The 14,419-nt window shown below is 49.0% G+C and overlaps 1 protein-coding gene across 2 annotated transcripts in view; it reads left to right on the plus strand.

Moving 5' to 3' along the window:
* Positions 1-13,220, plus strand: part of SLC25A15 (solute carrier family 25 member 15) — a 28,410-nt gene extending 15,190 nt beyond the window's left edge. For both annotated transcript variants that reach the window (XM_045977986.1, XM_045977987.1), the window contains exons 3-7: positions 1,637-1,895; positions 5,793-5,930; positions 9,250-9,419; positions 10,387-10,545; positions 11,622-13,220. In XM_045977986.1, coding sequence (XP_045833942.1) covers positions 1,637-1,895; positions 5,793-5,930; positions 9,250-9,419; positions 10,387-10,545; positions 11,622-11,746 — 851 coding nt within the window. In that variant the 3' untranslated portion in view covers positions 11,747-13,220. The remainder of the gene's footprint in view (positions 1-1,636; positions 1,896-5,792; positions 5,931-9,249; positions 9,420-10,386; positions 10,546-11,621) is intronic.
* The last annotated feature ends 1,199 nt before the right edge of the window (positions 13,221-14,419 follow it).

Consider the following 14,419-nt stretch of genomic DNA (forward strand, 5'->3'; position numbering starts at 1 on the left):
TAGGATCCCAGAAATACTTGCAATTGCTTAAAAGAAAAGCTCACAGTTTTCAGACTCCTTCAAATGTTTATCTGCCAGTAATTCATGGGAGTTATTCAAAACAGCCCCTCTCCTGTCTCTCCTTTGCACAATTCAGTCAGAGTAACTATGTAATGTCAGTTATGAAATCGTATAAAGTTACATAAAATATTTATGTAAGCCTTCTCTTCAATTAAAAAAAAAAAGATCTTGAGGTGGGGGCAGGAGCAGAGGGGGAAGGATAAGCAGACCCCATGCGGAGCACTGAGCCCAATGGTGGGCTCAGTCTCACAACCTGGAGATCAGGACCTGAGCCCAAATCAAGAATCTGATACTTGACCAACTGAGCCATCCAGGGGCCCCAGCCTTCTCTTCAATTTTGATGACCTTTCTTCAATTTTAAAAACCTAATCCAGGGGCGCCTGGGTGGCTCAGTGGGTAAAGGCTCTGCTTTTGGCTCAGGTCATGGTCTCAAGGTCCTGGGATTGAGCCTCGCATCGGGCTCTCTGCTCAGCGGGGAACCTGCTTCTCCCTCTTTCTCTCTGCCTGCCTCTCTGCCTACTTGTAATCTCTCTCTGTGAAGTAAATAAATAAAATCTCTTATAAATACATACATACCTAGTCCAACAGTTAGGTTTCCTGACACAAACAGTGGACAGCTGAGATGCAGGGATCTCTGACGCCCAGGAAAGGTAGAAGCATTAATGAGTGGCATTTTCCAAGTGCTGACCTAGTCCAGGGTCCGGGGTTATGACAGGGTGGCTAGAGTTCATTCTTTTCCTTACATTCAGACTTTTTCATTGAAGTCCTCTACAGCAATTTAGATTTTGCTGTTTTCTAAACTCTTACAATATAAAAGTGTAAAAATACATGACTGATGCTAAGCCCGGTAGGATTCAGTGCATTCTCCGTTTGAATACGAATCATCAGTTGGTAGAATCCAGATGAAGATTTTCCATGTGGTCAAATTTTAGCCCTTTAGGGATTAGCCAGACTCTTTGTCATCTTTATCTGTTGCCTCTTTCCCTGTTTTTCTGATAGTCATCTGTGCTGCTGGGGATTAGGCAGAGAGGGGTGATTCACTCCTGCCGGACTTCTCCTCCCTCCCTTGATAGGACTTCACGCACAAAGAGTGACTGTTTTTCATGAGCAGTTCATGCAGCAGGTGTTATCTTCAGCCTTCTCGTCCATTTTTATTTAATCCTCGTGCAAACTGGATGGGGAACCAAGGCCCCAAAGTTAGTATCGCTTGACCAGACTCTCACAGCAGAGCCAGCCTTCAGGACCAAGTCCATCGGACCCCATTGCTGACACCTCCGAGCACACGCCACCCCTGTGCGCCCTGCGGTCTTGACTGTTGAACACCTGTCTGTCTCTTCCACTGAGGGTGGGCTCCTTCAGAGCTGGAGCTGGGTGCCAGTGGGGACCCTTTGTTGTTAACTGAACTGGGCTTGGAGGTTTGGTTGCCGGGGGATGGGAAGAGAGGTTGGAGTGAACTTCGACAGAAGAAAGCCCTGGGGTAGGGTGCTTATCTCTCTCTAAATTTCCGTGGGTGTTTGCGGCTGCATTCTAAAACAGAAGACTGGTGCTGGAGGAGACTTCTCTGTCCTGGTTTTAGGGGGCACAGCATGTGTACTGACCGGGCAGCCCTTTGACACCTTGAAAGTGAAGATGCAGACGTTCCCTGACCTGTACCGGGGCCTCACCGACTGCTGCCTGAAGACCTACTCCCAGGTGGGCTTCCGCGGCTTCTACAAGGGGACCAGCCCAGCGCTGATCGCCAACATCGCCGAGAACTCGGTCCTCTTCATGTGCTACGGCTTCTGCCAACAGGTGGTGCGGAAAGTGGTTGGATTGGAGAAGCAGGCCAGGCTGAGGTAAGTGGTGGGCACTAACACTTTCTTCCTTGGTTTAGAAAGACAACGTTGTTGCTCAGTCAAAATTTTTATGATACCTTATGGGAAGAGTGTTTCCTTTTTTAAAATAACCACTTTGTTTCTGACTGTGAAGTTGTCATGTAAAACTTGCAGAAGGCTGGTCAGTAATGCACTGTGGAGAAGGAGGTGCCCTTACGTGCTGGCGTGCTTCAGGAAGATGCTTTTCAGATGCCGCTGGTGGTACTGCTTCTCTTGTGGGCACGAGGGCTGGACGGGAGCCACAGGTGCAACTTGCGAGCCGAGCTGTGGGTTCCCCTTCATCACAGTGCAGAGGACTGGAAGAAGCTGCCTGAGCCAGACAGGCTGGAGAGCAACTTGGAATTTTAGGAGGAGTTGCAAGCACCTGTGAAGATGCGGATGGACTGACTCTTTGTCTGGCCAAGTCTGCCCAAACGTCGGACGTCGGCTTGTGCTGCGTCCTCCCTTGCATATTTATTTACACAGAGACTATAGAGGATTCAGGAACCACCGGGATGTGTAGCCCTCCCTTTTTTGAACGTTGATTTATTTTAAATCATTTGAAATTGTATCAGGTTCATGGTTGGGCAGATAGCCTTGTGGTTGTTTCGGTAGGAATTGGAAACCCATTTGCAACTCCGGTCCCACCCGACTGTAGGCCCTTCTGTACAGAAGTGTCCTCTGGAGATGCCTAGTGATCTCAAACTGTGCCCTTTTGTAAGCAGGAGTTTTGTCTTCATGGATGGAACGTGTTTTTTAAAGGCTTGGGACTGGATGGAATCACCCAGGGAGAGAGCATCTGTAGAGGGCTGTGCCTGGATTCCAGGACCTTCCGGCACAGAAGGGGTCATGAAGAGGAGGAAGTAAAGAAATAAGCAGGAGAGAAACCAGGAGAGTGTGGGATCTCATGCTAGAGACTGACAGAAAGAATACTGTAGCGACCGTCACTCTTCCTGCTAGAGGGGGACGCTTTCTCTGGGACAAGATGGGAAGTTTAGGTCCCCTGCGACATTCCCAGAGGAGGATGCCTTATGGAGAAGATAGAGGCAGAAAGCAGCCACATGAGGTCCTGGAGGAAGTCCTACAGCCAAGAAGCCATTCTGTTTCATGTGGCCTCACCCCGTACCCTCCTCTCCGGTCCTGGTGAGGCAGGAGGGAGCTGCATCTTCATCCCACAGAACGGTGTTTGCTTATTACCTGGCAAGGAAAGACCACCTTAGAGTTGATGGAGCTGGGGCACCCACACCTGTCCTGTTTTGTTCATCCCTCCTCATGATACCCTGAGAGCAGCAGAGCCCCTGCTGTTCTGTTCTAAAGCTGGGGACTCTGACTTGCAGATACTGGCTTAGGATCCTAATACTTGAGCTCATAACTGAGCGCAGGACCCAAAGCCGTGTCTTCCGAGTCCCCATCCAGTACTCTTGCCGTAAGACCAGACTCAGGGCTCTGGACTGTGGTAGGGGTCAGGTCTAGAGGAAGGCGTGGTCAGTAGAGGCAATGAAAGGAAAGCACTGCTTGGAAGAGCCTGCCGTGAATTTCAGCAATGATACCGTAAATATTTGTCTGTCCTTGGCTTGAATGCCACCCGAGTAGAGTTCTCCTTTGACCTTTGTCCACATGGGGGTCTTAACACAGCAGGAGGGTTCAGGTATATGTTTGTTGAATGGGTGATAAGCAGCCGATTCTTACCAAATCCCATCCTGTGCCCGCTGCGGTTTCAGTTCTGGGTCTAACGCCTCTCCTGCAGGTGCAGCCCAGGGCCCCGCGCACCTCACTGGGCACCCAGGTAGGGGAGTGGACTCCAAGTCCCCTGCAAGTGTGCTTTGGCCTTGTTGTTGCACTAGAACAGCGTGCTCATATTCAGGCAGCCGACTCTTAGGCTTCCACACCGATTGATGCCATCTTTGTTCCCTCAAACCTGGCCGTTCTGCCTACTGGTCAGCAAATTGATGAAGGGTGCCCGAGGGAAACAAAGCCTGGATCTGCAGGCTGGCCGAAAGACTGCAGAAACCACTTTAAGCTATGGTCTTGACAGTCCGCTGAGTAGGTGTGAACCATGTTGGACAGTTTCCATTCGCTAGAAGCTGAGCACAAGCAGAGTTGCATGTCACCGGGTAATGGCCTCATACCCGATTCTCTGGAATGAGAAGCAAGTCTGGAACGCAAGGAGGGTCTCCCTCCTGGAAGAAAGACTCGCTCCCCACCAACTCTTCTGGGAGGCAGGCAGGCTTGGGCCCCTCCCTCCGTCTGCCCGTGGCACCGATGCCAGGTCACCGGGGAACAGAAGGTTGGGGGCTGAGATTGGAGGTGGCCCTTGATTTTATATTCCTGTCTGACCTCCGTTTATGGGACTGTTTAACGGAACCCTGGACAGTCGCATGTGCTCCGTCTGTTAGGCTTTTGCTCACGGTTTGGGGAAAACTTGTGAGGGGATCTCAGTAGCCAGGGGAGGGGGTCACCTCACGGGGGTACGGCGTCCTAGTGGTTAGGCAACGGCAGGCTGCTGGCTTGAACAGGTGAGAGTCAGGGAGCCAGTTGTCCTGTGAGCAGCTCACTCTTCCTGCCCAGTCCCGGGTGCCAGCAGAGCTCTTGTGACCGAACACTCCCGGGCTGGAAGGGATCTTATTTTCTGACCCTTGTGAACGCTCAAGAGAATTCCTGACAATTAATTTCTCAGACTTTTCCCCGTATTTTTGAACTCTGATGGGACCTCGCTTTCACAGCCCTGCTGGTGACTGTGGCTGGTGGTCCCAGACCCTCCTATGGTGAAATGAATGCTTCTTGTGTTTGCGTGCATTTGTTTCTCCATTTAGATTCCTGATGTAGCCATTTTACCTCCAGCCCTCGAGCTTGCTGACCCCCTCCTTCACCCCTCTCCTCCACCATCCTCACTCCTGCTGCCCTCTGTGGCTGAGGTCAGGAGGTCATCAGCAGAACCGGGAAATCTTTTTTGCAATGAGCAGCTTTTTGGTTAAAGATTTATTCTGGGCTTTCATCTGCAACAGTTACTTTGTGCATGTGGTTGTTCCAAGTCGGATTTGGGGCATGCAGGGAGGGCCCCGGAACCTTGCTTTATGAAGCTTAGTGGCAGATATGCCGAAGTATTGGTGATGGTGTGTCTTTGGGGTGGTGGGAGTTTGGGTAATTTTTTTCCTCCCTCTCTCTTTTTTTTTTTGTTTGTTTTATATATCACGGTGTCTTAGTTCTGGCTGCTGTAACAAAATACCGTCAACTGGATGGCTTAAACAAACATTTGTTTCTCACAGTTTTGAAAACTGGAAAGCCCAAGATCATGGTGCTGGTTGATTTGGTGACTGGTGAGGGCCTCTTTCCTGGTTTACAGAGGGACACCTTCTTGCTGTGTCCTCAAAGGGTGGAGAGAGAAAGCGGTGGCCTCTTATAAGGACACTGATTGCATCATGGGAGTTTCTACCCTCATGACCTCACTAAACCTAATCACCTCCCAGAGGTCCGCTCCGAATACCGTCCCCTTGGGGGATTATGGCTTCTACATAGAGCCTTAGGGGTGGGGGATACATTCCGTGCGTGTCGCCATGACTGTGACTAATAAAAGGAGCTGGATCTTGCATTCAGGCAGACCCAGGTCTGAATCCTAGCATTGCCACATAGTAGTGGTGTGGCTTCAGGTACCTTAGGTATTCCGTGCACGGTTTTTCCACATGAACATTGGGGTGTCGGTATCGGTGTGGGCCTCCCAGGGCTGGGGTCCGTGGATGAAACCGCATGTGCGAGTTCCCAGTGGGCACTCGGGAAAGTGTTCCTCTCCTTTGATCCTTGCTCTCCCTTACCAGCCGAGTGCTTTGCGTGGGGAGTGCTGAATGAATGAATGACCGGACTCCCGTGCTGGTTTCCTTCCAGTGATCTGCAGAACGCAGCCGCGGGTTCCTTCGCCTCTGCCTTTGCGGCCCTGGTGCTCTGCCCCACTGAGCTCGTCAAGTGCCGGCTGCAGACCATGTATGAGATGGAGTCGTCAGGGAAGATCGCCAGAAGTCACAAGTAAGCGCTGTTCGGGCACGAACGCTGGGTCTCTCGTTGCCTTGGTGCGTTGAGTATTTGTCAGTTTTATATTCTAAACCTCAGTGGCACAGAAAGAGATTTACCTACTCCAAAATACTGTGTTTTTAGAACTCTTTCCCCTACCAGTCAGAAGGGGACTTCCTAAATGGACTTTCAGCCTGCTCCCACAACGGACCACTGTCTGCAGATGTTTCATACCCGGGAAGTGGAGAGGCCGAGAGCTCCTCTCACTCTTGGCTCATTGAGTGCATGAGGCAGCGTCCCCGGCTGTGTTGGGGGCACACAGCAGACAGCTTTGAAACCGTGTCTGAGAGCTGAGCCTTCAGAAATGCCAACTTGGGTTCCAAGATGAATATTTGGTGCCTGTTCCCAGGTTTCACGTGAGCTGATCAGCCCAGATCCCAGGGTCACTCTCTTTCCTCCCTCCCCCACCCTTCTCATGGACCCACAGAGAGCCTGGCTTCTGACACTCCTCAGAGCCCTCGTGAGCGACTCTGCAGCCATCAGAATGCTCTCCCCTCAGTCCTGCCAACAGATTCTAGTTACATGAGTGTGTGTCATACACAGTGTGATTTATTGTCTTTATTAATCTCAACATTTGCTTATTTATCTTGACATCTGGCTGACTAAAGCTCTTTGTCACTGTGGTTGACTCAGTTTGTAAATCTGACCGGAAAAGTCAGATTAATTGACCATTTACAGAAGTTGTCTCCTCCCAGGGAGGGTGGGGTTTCTGACAGAGTTCTGTATCCTGCACGCTGGAGATTCTTTACAACCAGTTGGAAGCTATTATGGATAGCCTAGAGGTCCAAAAGCATAAGTCTTTGAAACTTTCTATTGAAATAGGGTGTACACCCAGAAATAAGTGGGGGTTCTAATAGTCGCTAAACAAACACTTTCGTAACCAATGCCCAGATTCAGAGGTAGAACATGAACAGAACCCAGAAAGTTGCTCTCATATCCCTTTGGAGTAGTTTAAGGTATTTTTTTAAATTTAAATTTTTTATTTAAATTCAATTTAGTTAACATATAATGTATTATTAGTTCCAGGGTAGGATTTAGTGATTCCTCACTTAAATACAACACCCAGTGCTCATTAAATCAAGCATCCTCCTTAATGCCCGTCACTAATTACCCCATCCCCCACCTACCTCTCCTCCAGCAACCTTCAGTTGGTTTCCTAAGTTTTTTTTTTTTTTTTAAGGATTTTATTTATTTATTTGACAGACAGAGATCCTAACTAGGCAGAAAGGTAGGCAGAGACAGAGAGGGAAGCAGACATGGGGCTCGATCCCAGGACCCTGGGATCATGACCTGAGCCGAAGGCAGAGGCTTTAATCCACTTAGTGACGCAGGCACCCCTTCCTAAGGTATTTTTTTTTTTAAGATTTTATTTATTTATTTGACAGAGATCACAAGTAGTCAGAGAGGCAGGCAGAGAGAGAGAGAGAGAGAGGAGGAAGCAGGCTCCCCGCAGAGCAGAGAGCCAGATGTGGGGCTTGATCCCAGGACCCTGGGATCATGACCTGAGCCCAAGGCAGAGGCTTTAACCCACTGAGCCACCCAGGCGCCCCCCTAAGGTATTTTTAAAGAAAGTAATTGTTGCCTCCAAAAACTTAAGCGAATGGACACCTTGCATAAAGGTAAGTATCGGTTGACAATATTTTAGGTGTGGCTATATACTCCTGGCCTACACAGGGGTATATGGTACCTTGGGGTTAAGACTTGGTTCAGAAGGCAGGCCAGTCATGTTGAGTTGGATCACTGTGTTACCTTCCCATTATAGAATGGGAGCGGAGTTGTAGGAAGGACGTAGATAATGAGTGATGCCTGATGAAGCCTTCTGAAATGCTTTTGATTACCGGGGGGTTTGATTCTTCACTGGTCCAAGCGAGGTCACCTGCTGAGAGCACAGTGAAGAGCAAGGGGTTCCCCAAAACACACCAAAGATGTGGTTTCTGCTGCTGTTTTCCTGACAGATAAGGCCTGCCATGGTGTGCACCGTCAGGAAGAGGGGTCTAGACAGAAAGGATTCTGCATTACTGCTGCTCCAGGGCTCTGATCAGCCTGAAATAGAAATTCTTGCCTACTTACTTTCTAAGAACTAAATCCTCAGTGCTTCTTGCCCTGTAGAGTTTCTAAGAATTTCCTTTGTCTTTTCTTCAAGTAACATCTCCTCCCTTACTCCTTCGCTGCACTAACACAAAGCAAAAAGACCGTAAGCACTTAAACAGATCCGTTCTATACCCACCCGTTCAAAAGAAAGATAGAGGAGGGTAGGCACTGAGGGAGGGAGAGGAGTGGGCGAATACGAGGGCATTTTATCCTTGCTGAGCTTGGACAGCTCCTTATTGTAATTTCTCTTATTCATTGTTGGACAAAAGTGGGTATTGGCTCTTTTACATCTTGCATAATATCCAGAATGTATGAATGCACTTTTTTTTCAATGAACTAAAAAGTGAATTTGTTTATTGAGGGCCAGAGCATGCAAGCAATATAAAAATCAGAGCTTGTCTGGCTTTCCCTGACTTTTCTTTCTCTGCCTGTCAAATGGGGGTTGGATTTTATTTGTACGCGTTGTGAGGGTCCCGATCTGCTCCTGGAATCCTTTATACAGGGGGAAGCTGTGGGGCAGATTCCTGAAGACCACCTCCCCCGACCACCCTTGGGGAGAACGGTCATCGGGCAGGAGTGTTGGCTCGGTAGTACCTACTTCTTTTCCCTTGTTTCTTGTGTACCATAAAATAGACCTTGCCTGCGATGGCGAGCCTTGCAACTAGCAAAAAGCAGCTCTAGGAACCCGCCCTGCCATGTTGGCACTGGTCTGGGTCCTTCACTATTTTGTCCACAGTCAGAGGAGTTCTTTCTGATTTTCCAGAAATCCAGGGTACTCCTTCTCCAGGAGTGTTTTCAGGGCTTCCTTTGCTGAGTGGCACACTTGGGAAATGTGAACATGGTTCCATTTGAGACGGGGTTCTGGCGTGGTCTGCTGAAATCTTGGCCGAGGCACGGTGGCCACACACAGCTCTCTCTGAATACACACTTTAATGATATTTCCTTGCTTTTTGATAGTTCAGGTGAGAACAGCTGTCCTAAAAAAATAGGATCTGTGCTTCTCTGAGATTTCCTCCCTGCAGAAGCCTCATCTTCAGAATTTGGGTTCCTGGGTTTCTAGAATCAGCCATTCCCTGCCTGCCCAGGGTTGAGCCAGGCCTGCCACTGGGGTGGGAGTGTCAGCCTCGCTCCCCAGTTCCCCCAATTTCCCCGGCCCTAAGCACAGCTCCCTGTCTCCCTGCAGCACAGTCTGGTCCGTGGTGAAGAGCATCCTCAGGAAGGACGGCCCCTTGGGCTTCTACCACGGCCTCTCCAGCACCTTACTCCGAGAGGTGCCCGGCTATTTCTTCTTCTTTGGTGGCTACGAGCTGAGCAGGTCGTTCTTTGCATCAGGGAGATCGAAGGATGAGCTAGGTAAGCATTTGGCTGGGCTGGGCCGGGCCGCGCCCCACAGTGGCCTGCTTGTTGCAGAGGCTTTGGGGGTCTGCTGGGCACTGAGGTTTCTGGAGGCTTGGAAAGGACCTTGGCACATTCCTCTGGGTTCACTCATGTCCTCGCCACGGAGGTGAAGCTGTGCATCCCAGACTTCTTTACTGGAATAACATTTTAGGGGAGAATATAGAAATTACTTTCCTGTGGGAACTCTTCAATAAAGGGGTAAATCACCTGTAAAGCATTTTGCAATAAGCATAAAACTTGGTAATAAATCTCGAGAGTGTTTCCAGAGGACTGAAAAGTGTCATTCTTTCTAGCTTGTCCTGTGGAGCTGCTTGACGCAATCATGTCAATGTTTGGCTTGCAGGAATGATTCTGGTTTCTTCTCAAACACATCACTTCAGTGTTTTGGACTTATTCTGGGGTTAGGCAAGCTCCCAGGCTTAGCTATCGTGTTGAATAAGACAACTTTGGCTTTCATGGTAAAGGAAGAATCGGGGCTGTGGGCATTCAAATAATGAAATACTGCAGACTGAAGGGTTGGAAAAAACGTGACCCGTGTTCCAGCGGCCACTGTTCTCATTCCCCATGGGGTGGGGGGCGGGTTGCCATGTTGTTGGGGGCTTGCTGGTTCTGTGTGGGCCAGTCCTTTGGAGGGCAGGCCAGGAGGGACACTGCGCCACAGTGATCAGCACTGTTACAGTCCTGTGATGAGGGGCAGACCCAGAGTGCCACATGGGACCTTGTGTCCTCTGAGCAGGGAGCCCAAAGGGGCCTCGATCCCTGAGATCATGACCTGAGCTGAAGGCAGATGCCTTACTGACTAAGCCACAGGTGCCCCAAGTATCGGCATTTTTACTTGCATCTACCTGCACCCACTACCACCTTGACCTCTGGAAATGCTGTCCTTGAGACAAAAATGCTGTTGGCTGCTTTCCTCCTCTAGGCCCTGTCCCTTTGATGTTAAGCGGTGGAGTTGGTGGGATCTGCCTCTGGCTTGCTGTTTACCCAGTGGATTGCGTCAAATCCAGAATTCAAGTTCTTTCCATGTCTGGAAAACAGGCAGGATTTATCGGAACCTTTATAAGCATTGTGAAAAAGGAAGGTGAGTCTGCTCATTGCAGAAATGGAGTGGGTGTGTATAGACCGGTCATTTCGCTGTAACCCTCGTGGAGGTCGATCACGTGTGTGCGGTTGCTCTCTTCCCCTGCATCCTGTCCTTTTTCTAGCGCCCCTTCCTTAGCTTACTTCCATTCTCAAGAATGTTTAATGTCGTTGTTCCTCACTTCTGGGCCAGGATTCTTTGTTCTAAATAGCCCGGAGGGAACTTTAAAATTCCAGATTGTGCCTAAGGGGACAAATGCTTGGAAGTCAGCATCCCTTATTTTATAGAATATAGATAGTATCAGAAGACGATCTCTAACAGAACCACTAAAGGATTTAAAAGAACGTGCTGCACGTCCCTAATTCTAAGACTTCCTGAAGGTGATTGGCTCCGAATTTTGAGAGTTAACGTAAGAGTATAAAGATTTTGTAGGTGATGTTTGTATAAAGCCAGGATCGAGCCTCTGGTGAGTCGAGACCTGTCCTTTCAGCACCCGCTCCACATCTTCCACCTCGGGCTGTGAACTTCTTGGGCTTGAGAGAGAGAGCAGTCACAGTTCAGTTCATGGAAACGGTTCAGTTCATACTCCAGAGTTGCATAAACCTTCATAGATTCACAGAGTACTTAAAAACGCCTCCCTCATCCGCTTGGATCTTCATAACGGTCTGGGCAGTGCCAGCTGTAGACACAGGACTGTGCTTTTGACCCGGTGTCTTGTGGTCCTTGCCCTCCCAGGTGACACTGTGAGGCTGCTGCCCTCCTGTGGCCCTGGGGCTGCTTCTGCCCAGGTGAGGCCTCCGCTCTGCCGGGTCCATGTACCAGGAGCGAGCCCGGGATTCGTGCGTGGTACCTGAGCGTCCCCCAAGATTTGCTGGAAGACCGGATGCCTGGCCTCGTTGCCATTAGCCTCTTTCCTTCCCATTAGTCCAGGGAAACCTGGACAGAAGCCCTTCCATCCCTTGTTGGCATTCAGTGTCTTGTCTGGATCTGTAGGTGTCCAGCCCTGGGCTCTGCGGCTTCACAGGGTCTCTCTGAGAAGGGGCGCCTCAAGTCTTTGATCATTTCTTGTCTTCTAGGAATAACAGCCTTATATTCTGGACTGAAACCCACAATGATTCGAGCATTCCCTGCCAATGGGGCGCTCTTTCTGGCCTACGAATACAGCAGGAAGCTGATGATGAGCCAGTTCGAAGCCTACTGAAGTGTCCTGGCGAACCAAGGTCCAAGTCTAGGCATGTGACCACTACAGTTCATCTCAGGGTTTCACGGAGTACAAGACCAATGGGGAATGATTTTGGTTTTATAGGAGTTCTGTTTTTTGGTTTTTTTTTTTTTTTGTCTTCCCTTATTCTCCTCTACATCTTAAACTTTGTGGAAAGGGCCTCTATTTTATCCTATTAATTTCTGCCCATAATCGTACTGAAATCGAACTAAGTTGCTGCTCTTGTCCTTGGTGGGACATTTTAGGGCGAGCCGCCGGCCCTGCACAGGATCAGAAAGTCTAAATATAGTTCTTTCGGGACTTTGCGTAAAGCCCCTGCAGCTTGGATGGTTACATGTTAGTAAGGCATCATTTGGTTCCATGTTTAATTCTCAGATCTCACCAGAAAAACTGAGGTAACCACGTTTCATGAAGATGGCTATGAATGATTCCTTACTCTAGATGTAGGCTCTCTTTTAGAACTATCCTAAGTGGCTGAAGTTAAATTTTTCTGTGGTGCTTGACAACTGAACTATCCATGTAGATTTTGTAGAGGAGAACATACCTGCAAACTGGTGTGGCTTCCATGTTCACGATTTAGGTTAGGAGTAAGCCTCTTGGATTTTCCCAAGATGTTCTACTGTTAAAATAGTGTCATTCACTTCCTAGCTGGGATCCTCTTGTGCCCCTGACACATCGTCAGGTGTGGTGACAGCGGCACGCCCCTCACCTGGGCCAGCTCCCCTTCTCTCCCAAAGAACTCCCCCTCTGCGGGGCCTTAGGTTGAGGGAGGTGCTGAGGGGAAGGGGCCCTGCTGCTGTGCTTTGTGAAGGCCCATGACCGACAGCAGGCCTGCTGCTTCCGTCTCTGGGTCCTGGCCTGGGTAGGATTCCAGATTATTTCTTTGGGCCGTCTATGGCTGCTGATCCTCTTTGGACCACTCACTCGCTGCCTCCACCGATCAGAAACCCTTCCCGGGAGCAGAGTGCCAAAGCCAGAGAAGCCCTTGTTTCCTGTCTGGTGCCTGAAGGACAGTGCTCGTGGGCAAGATCCTCTTTCTGATGGAACTGGACAGAACCTAGGGCTTGTCCTCCACAGTGAGTGATGTTGGGGCTGACCCTCTTGTTTAAATTTATCTTGGGATCCGTAACTGCCATGTTTCTTATTGGGTTGGAGCCTTTTACATTTGGTACTGGCAGTCCGTGGATTTTCAGGATTATATATAGGGGGACTTTATAAAGCAATGAAACAAGCCAAGTAATTTTACTAAGCTATGCCGTATGAATGCACTAACCACCACCACAAAACTCCAGGTCACCTGGTATAAGAGGGTCCCTTCTTGTCCCCACTTAGGCAAGCCTCATCATTCCATGCTGCTCCAAGACCAGCAGGGCTCTCTCAGAAACAAGTATTGTTTGTTTGTTTTTTTTAAGATTTTATTTATTTGACAGACAGAGATCACAAGTAGGCAGAGAAGCAAGCAGACAGAGAGGAGGAAGCAGGTTCCCCTGCTGAGCAGAGCCCGATGCGGGGCTCGATCCAGGACCCTGGGATCATGACCTGAGCCGAAGGCAGAGGCTTTAACCCACTGAGCCACGCAGGCGCCCCAGAAATAAGTGTTCTTAAGCAGGCTGACGCTGCTAACATCTGTCCTGTGTGTGTCTGTCCTTGTTGGCACAGTGTATCCCTTGAGTGAAACCTCTGGTTTCTTAAAGCTTTTTGTTCTCTGCAGAGGCTCTGTGCTAACTCTAGCCACCCGCCAGAAGCCAGAGGGTCGGGGCAGTGAGCAGCTGCTCTTTCTATAAACTGCAGTTGTGAAAGTTGGTCCACCAGCAGCATTCTTCTTCTGCCTGGTTGTGTGGATGGGGTTAATGTAGCAGGAAACTGTCCTATTTTTTAAAATAGCTAAATGTCCTATTACGTTTTGGATAATTCTATTCCAGGGTAGTCAGATCTATTTGAAAAAACCAGTGTCATTCTGAGGTACCATGATGTAAGATTCTCGAGTTGTTCAAGGAAGTATTTATGTCAGGTTGTAAGGAGACAAGCCCGTAAATTCTCTTCATGTGAGCAAAAGCACAAGAGTGTAGCAACTCAGTGGCCAGAAATTTTGATGCATCTTGGAGGGTTCGGCAAGAGAAACCCTAACTATAATCTTCTTTCAAAAAGCAAGTCTTGAAAATTGGGGTTTTCTTCCTTAGTGCCAGCTGAGTATCTACCCCCCCCCCCCACCGCCCATTTACCTAAACCTGCCACCTGGTCTGCCCCTCTGGCTTACGGCTGCATGCATTTTCAAGGGAACAGTATAAACTGTTTACCGGCAACATGTGTTTCTGTAACACGAATTATAGCAAGTCATGTAGTCAGAGCTATTCCTAAAAAGCCTTTAGATGGGCTGTTGCACTGGTAGCTGAGACCCTTTGAGGGCTATTTGGAGGGAAAAAGAGCACTTGCATCCAGGCTATGTTCATAAATAAGGACATTTTATTTATATAATATATAAATAATGACATCAAGGTACTTAGAATAAAATAGCATCCAGCAACGAAGAGAATAGGATTCCCCGTGGACACTGGACTAACCAGTGTTTATAGTGAAAAGATGATCTTCACAGAGTTCGCTCAATTTAAATGAAGTTGGCTGGGAACAGAGTCTGTGTCGGGGGGTGTATTT

Source organism: Meles meles, chromosome 14, assembly GCF_922984935.1.
Source record: "Meles meles chromosome 14, mMelMel3.1 paternal haplotype, whole genome shotgun sequence".
NCBI lineage: Eukaryota > Metazoa > Chordata > Mammalia > Carnivora > Mustelidae > Meles > Meles meles.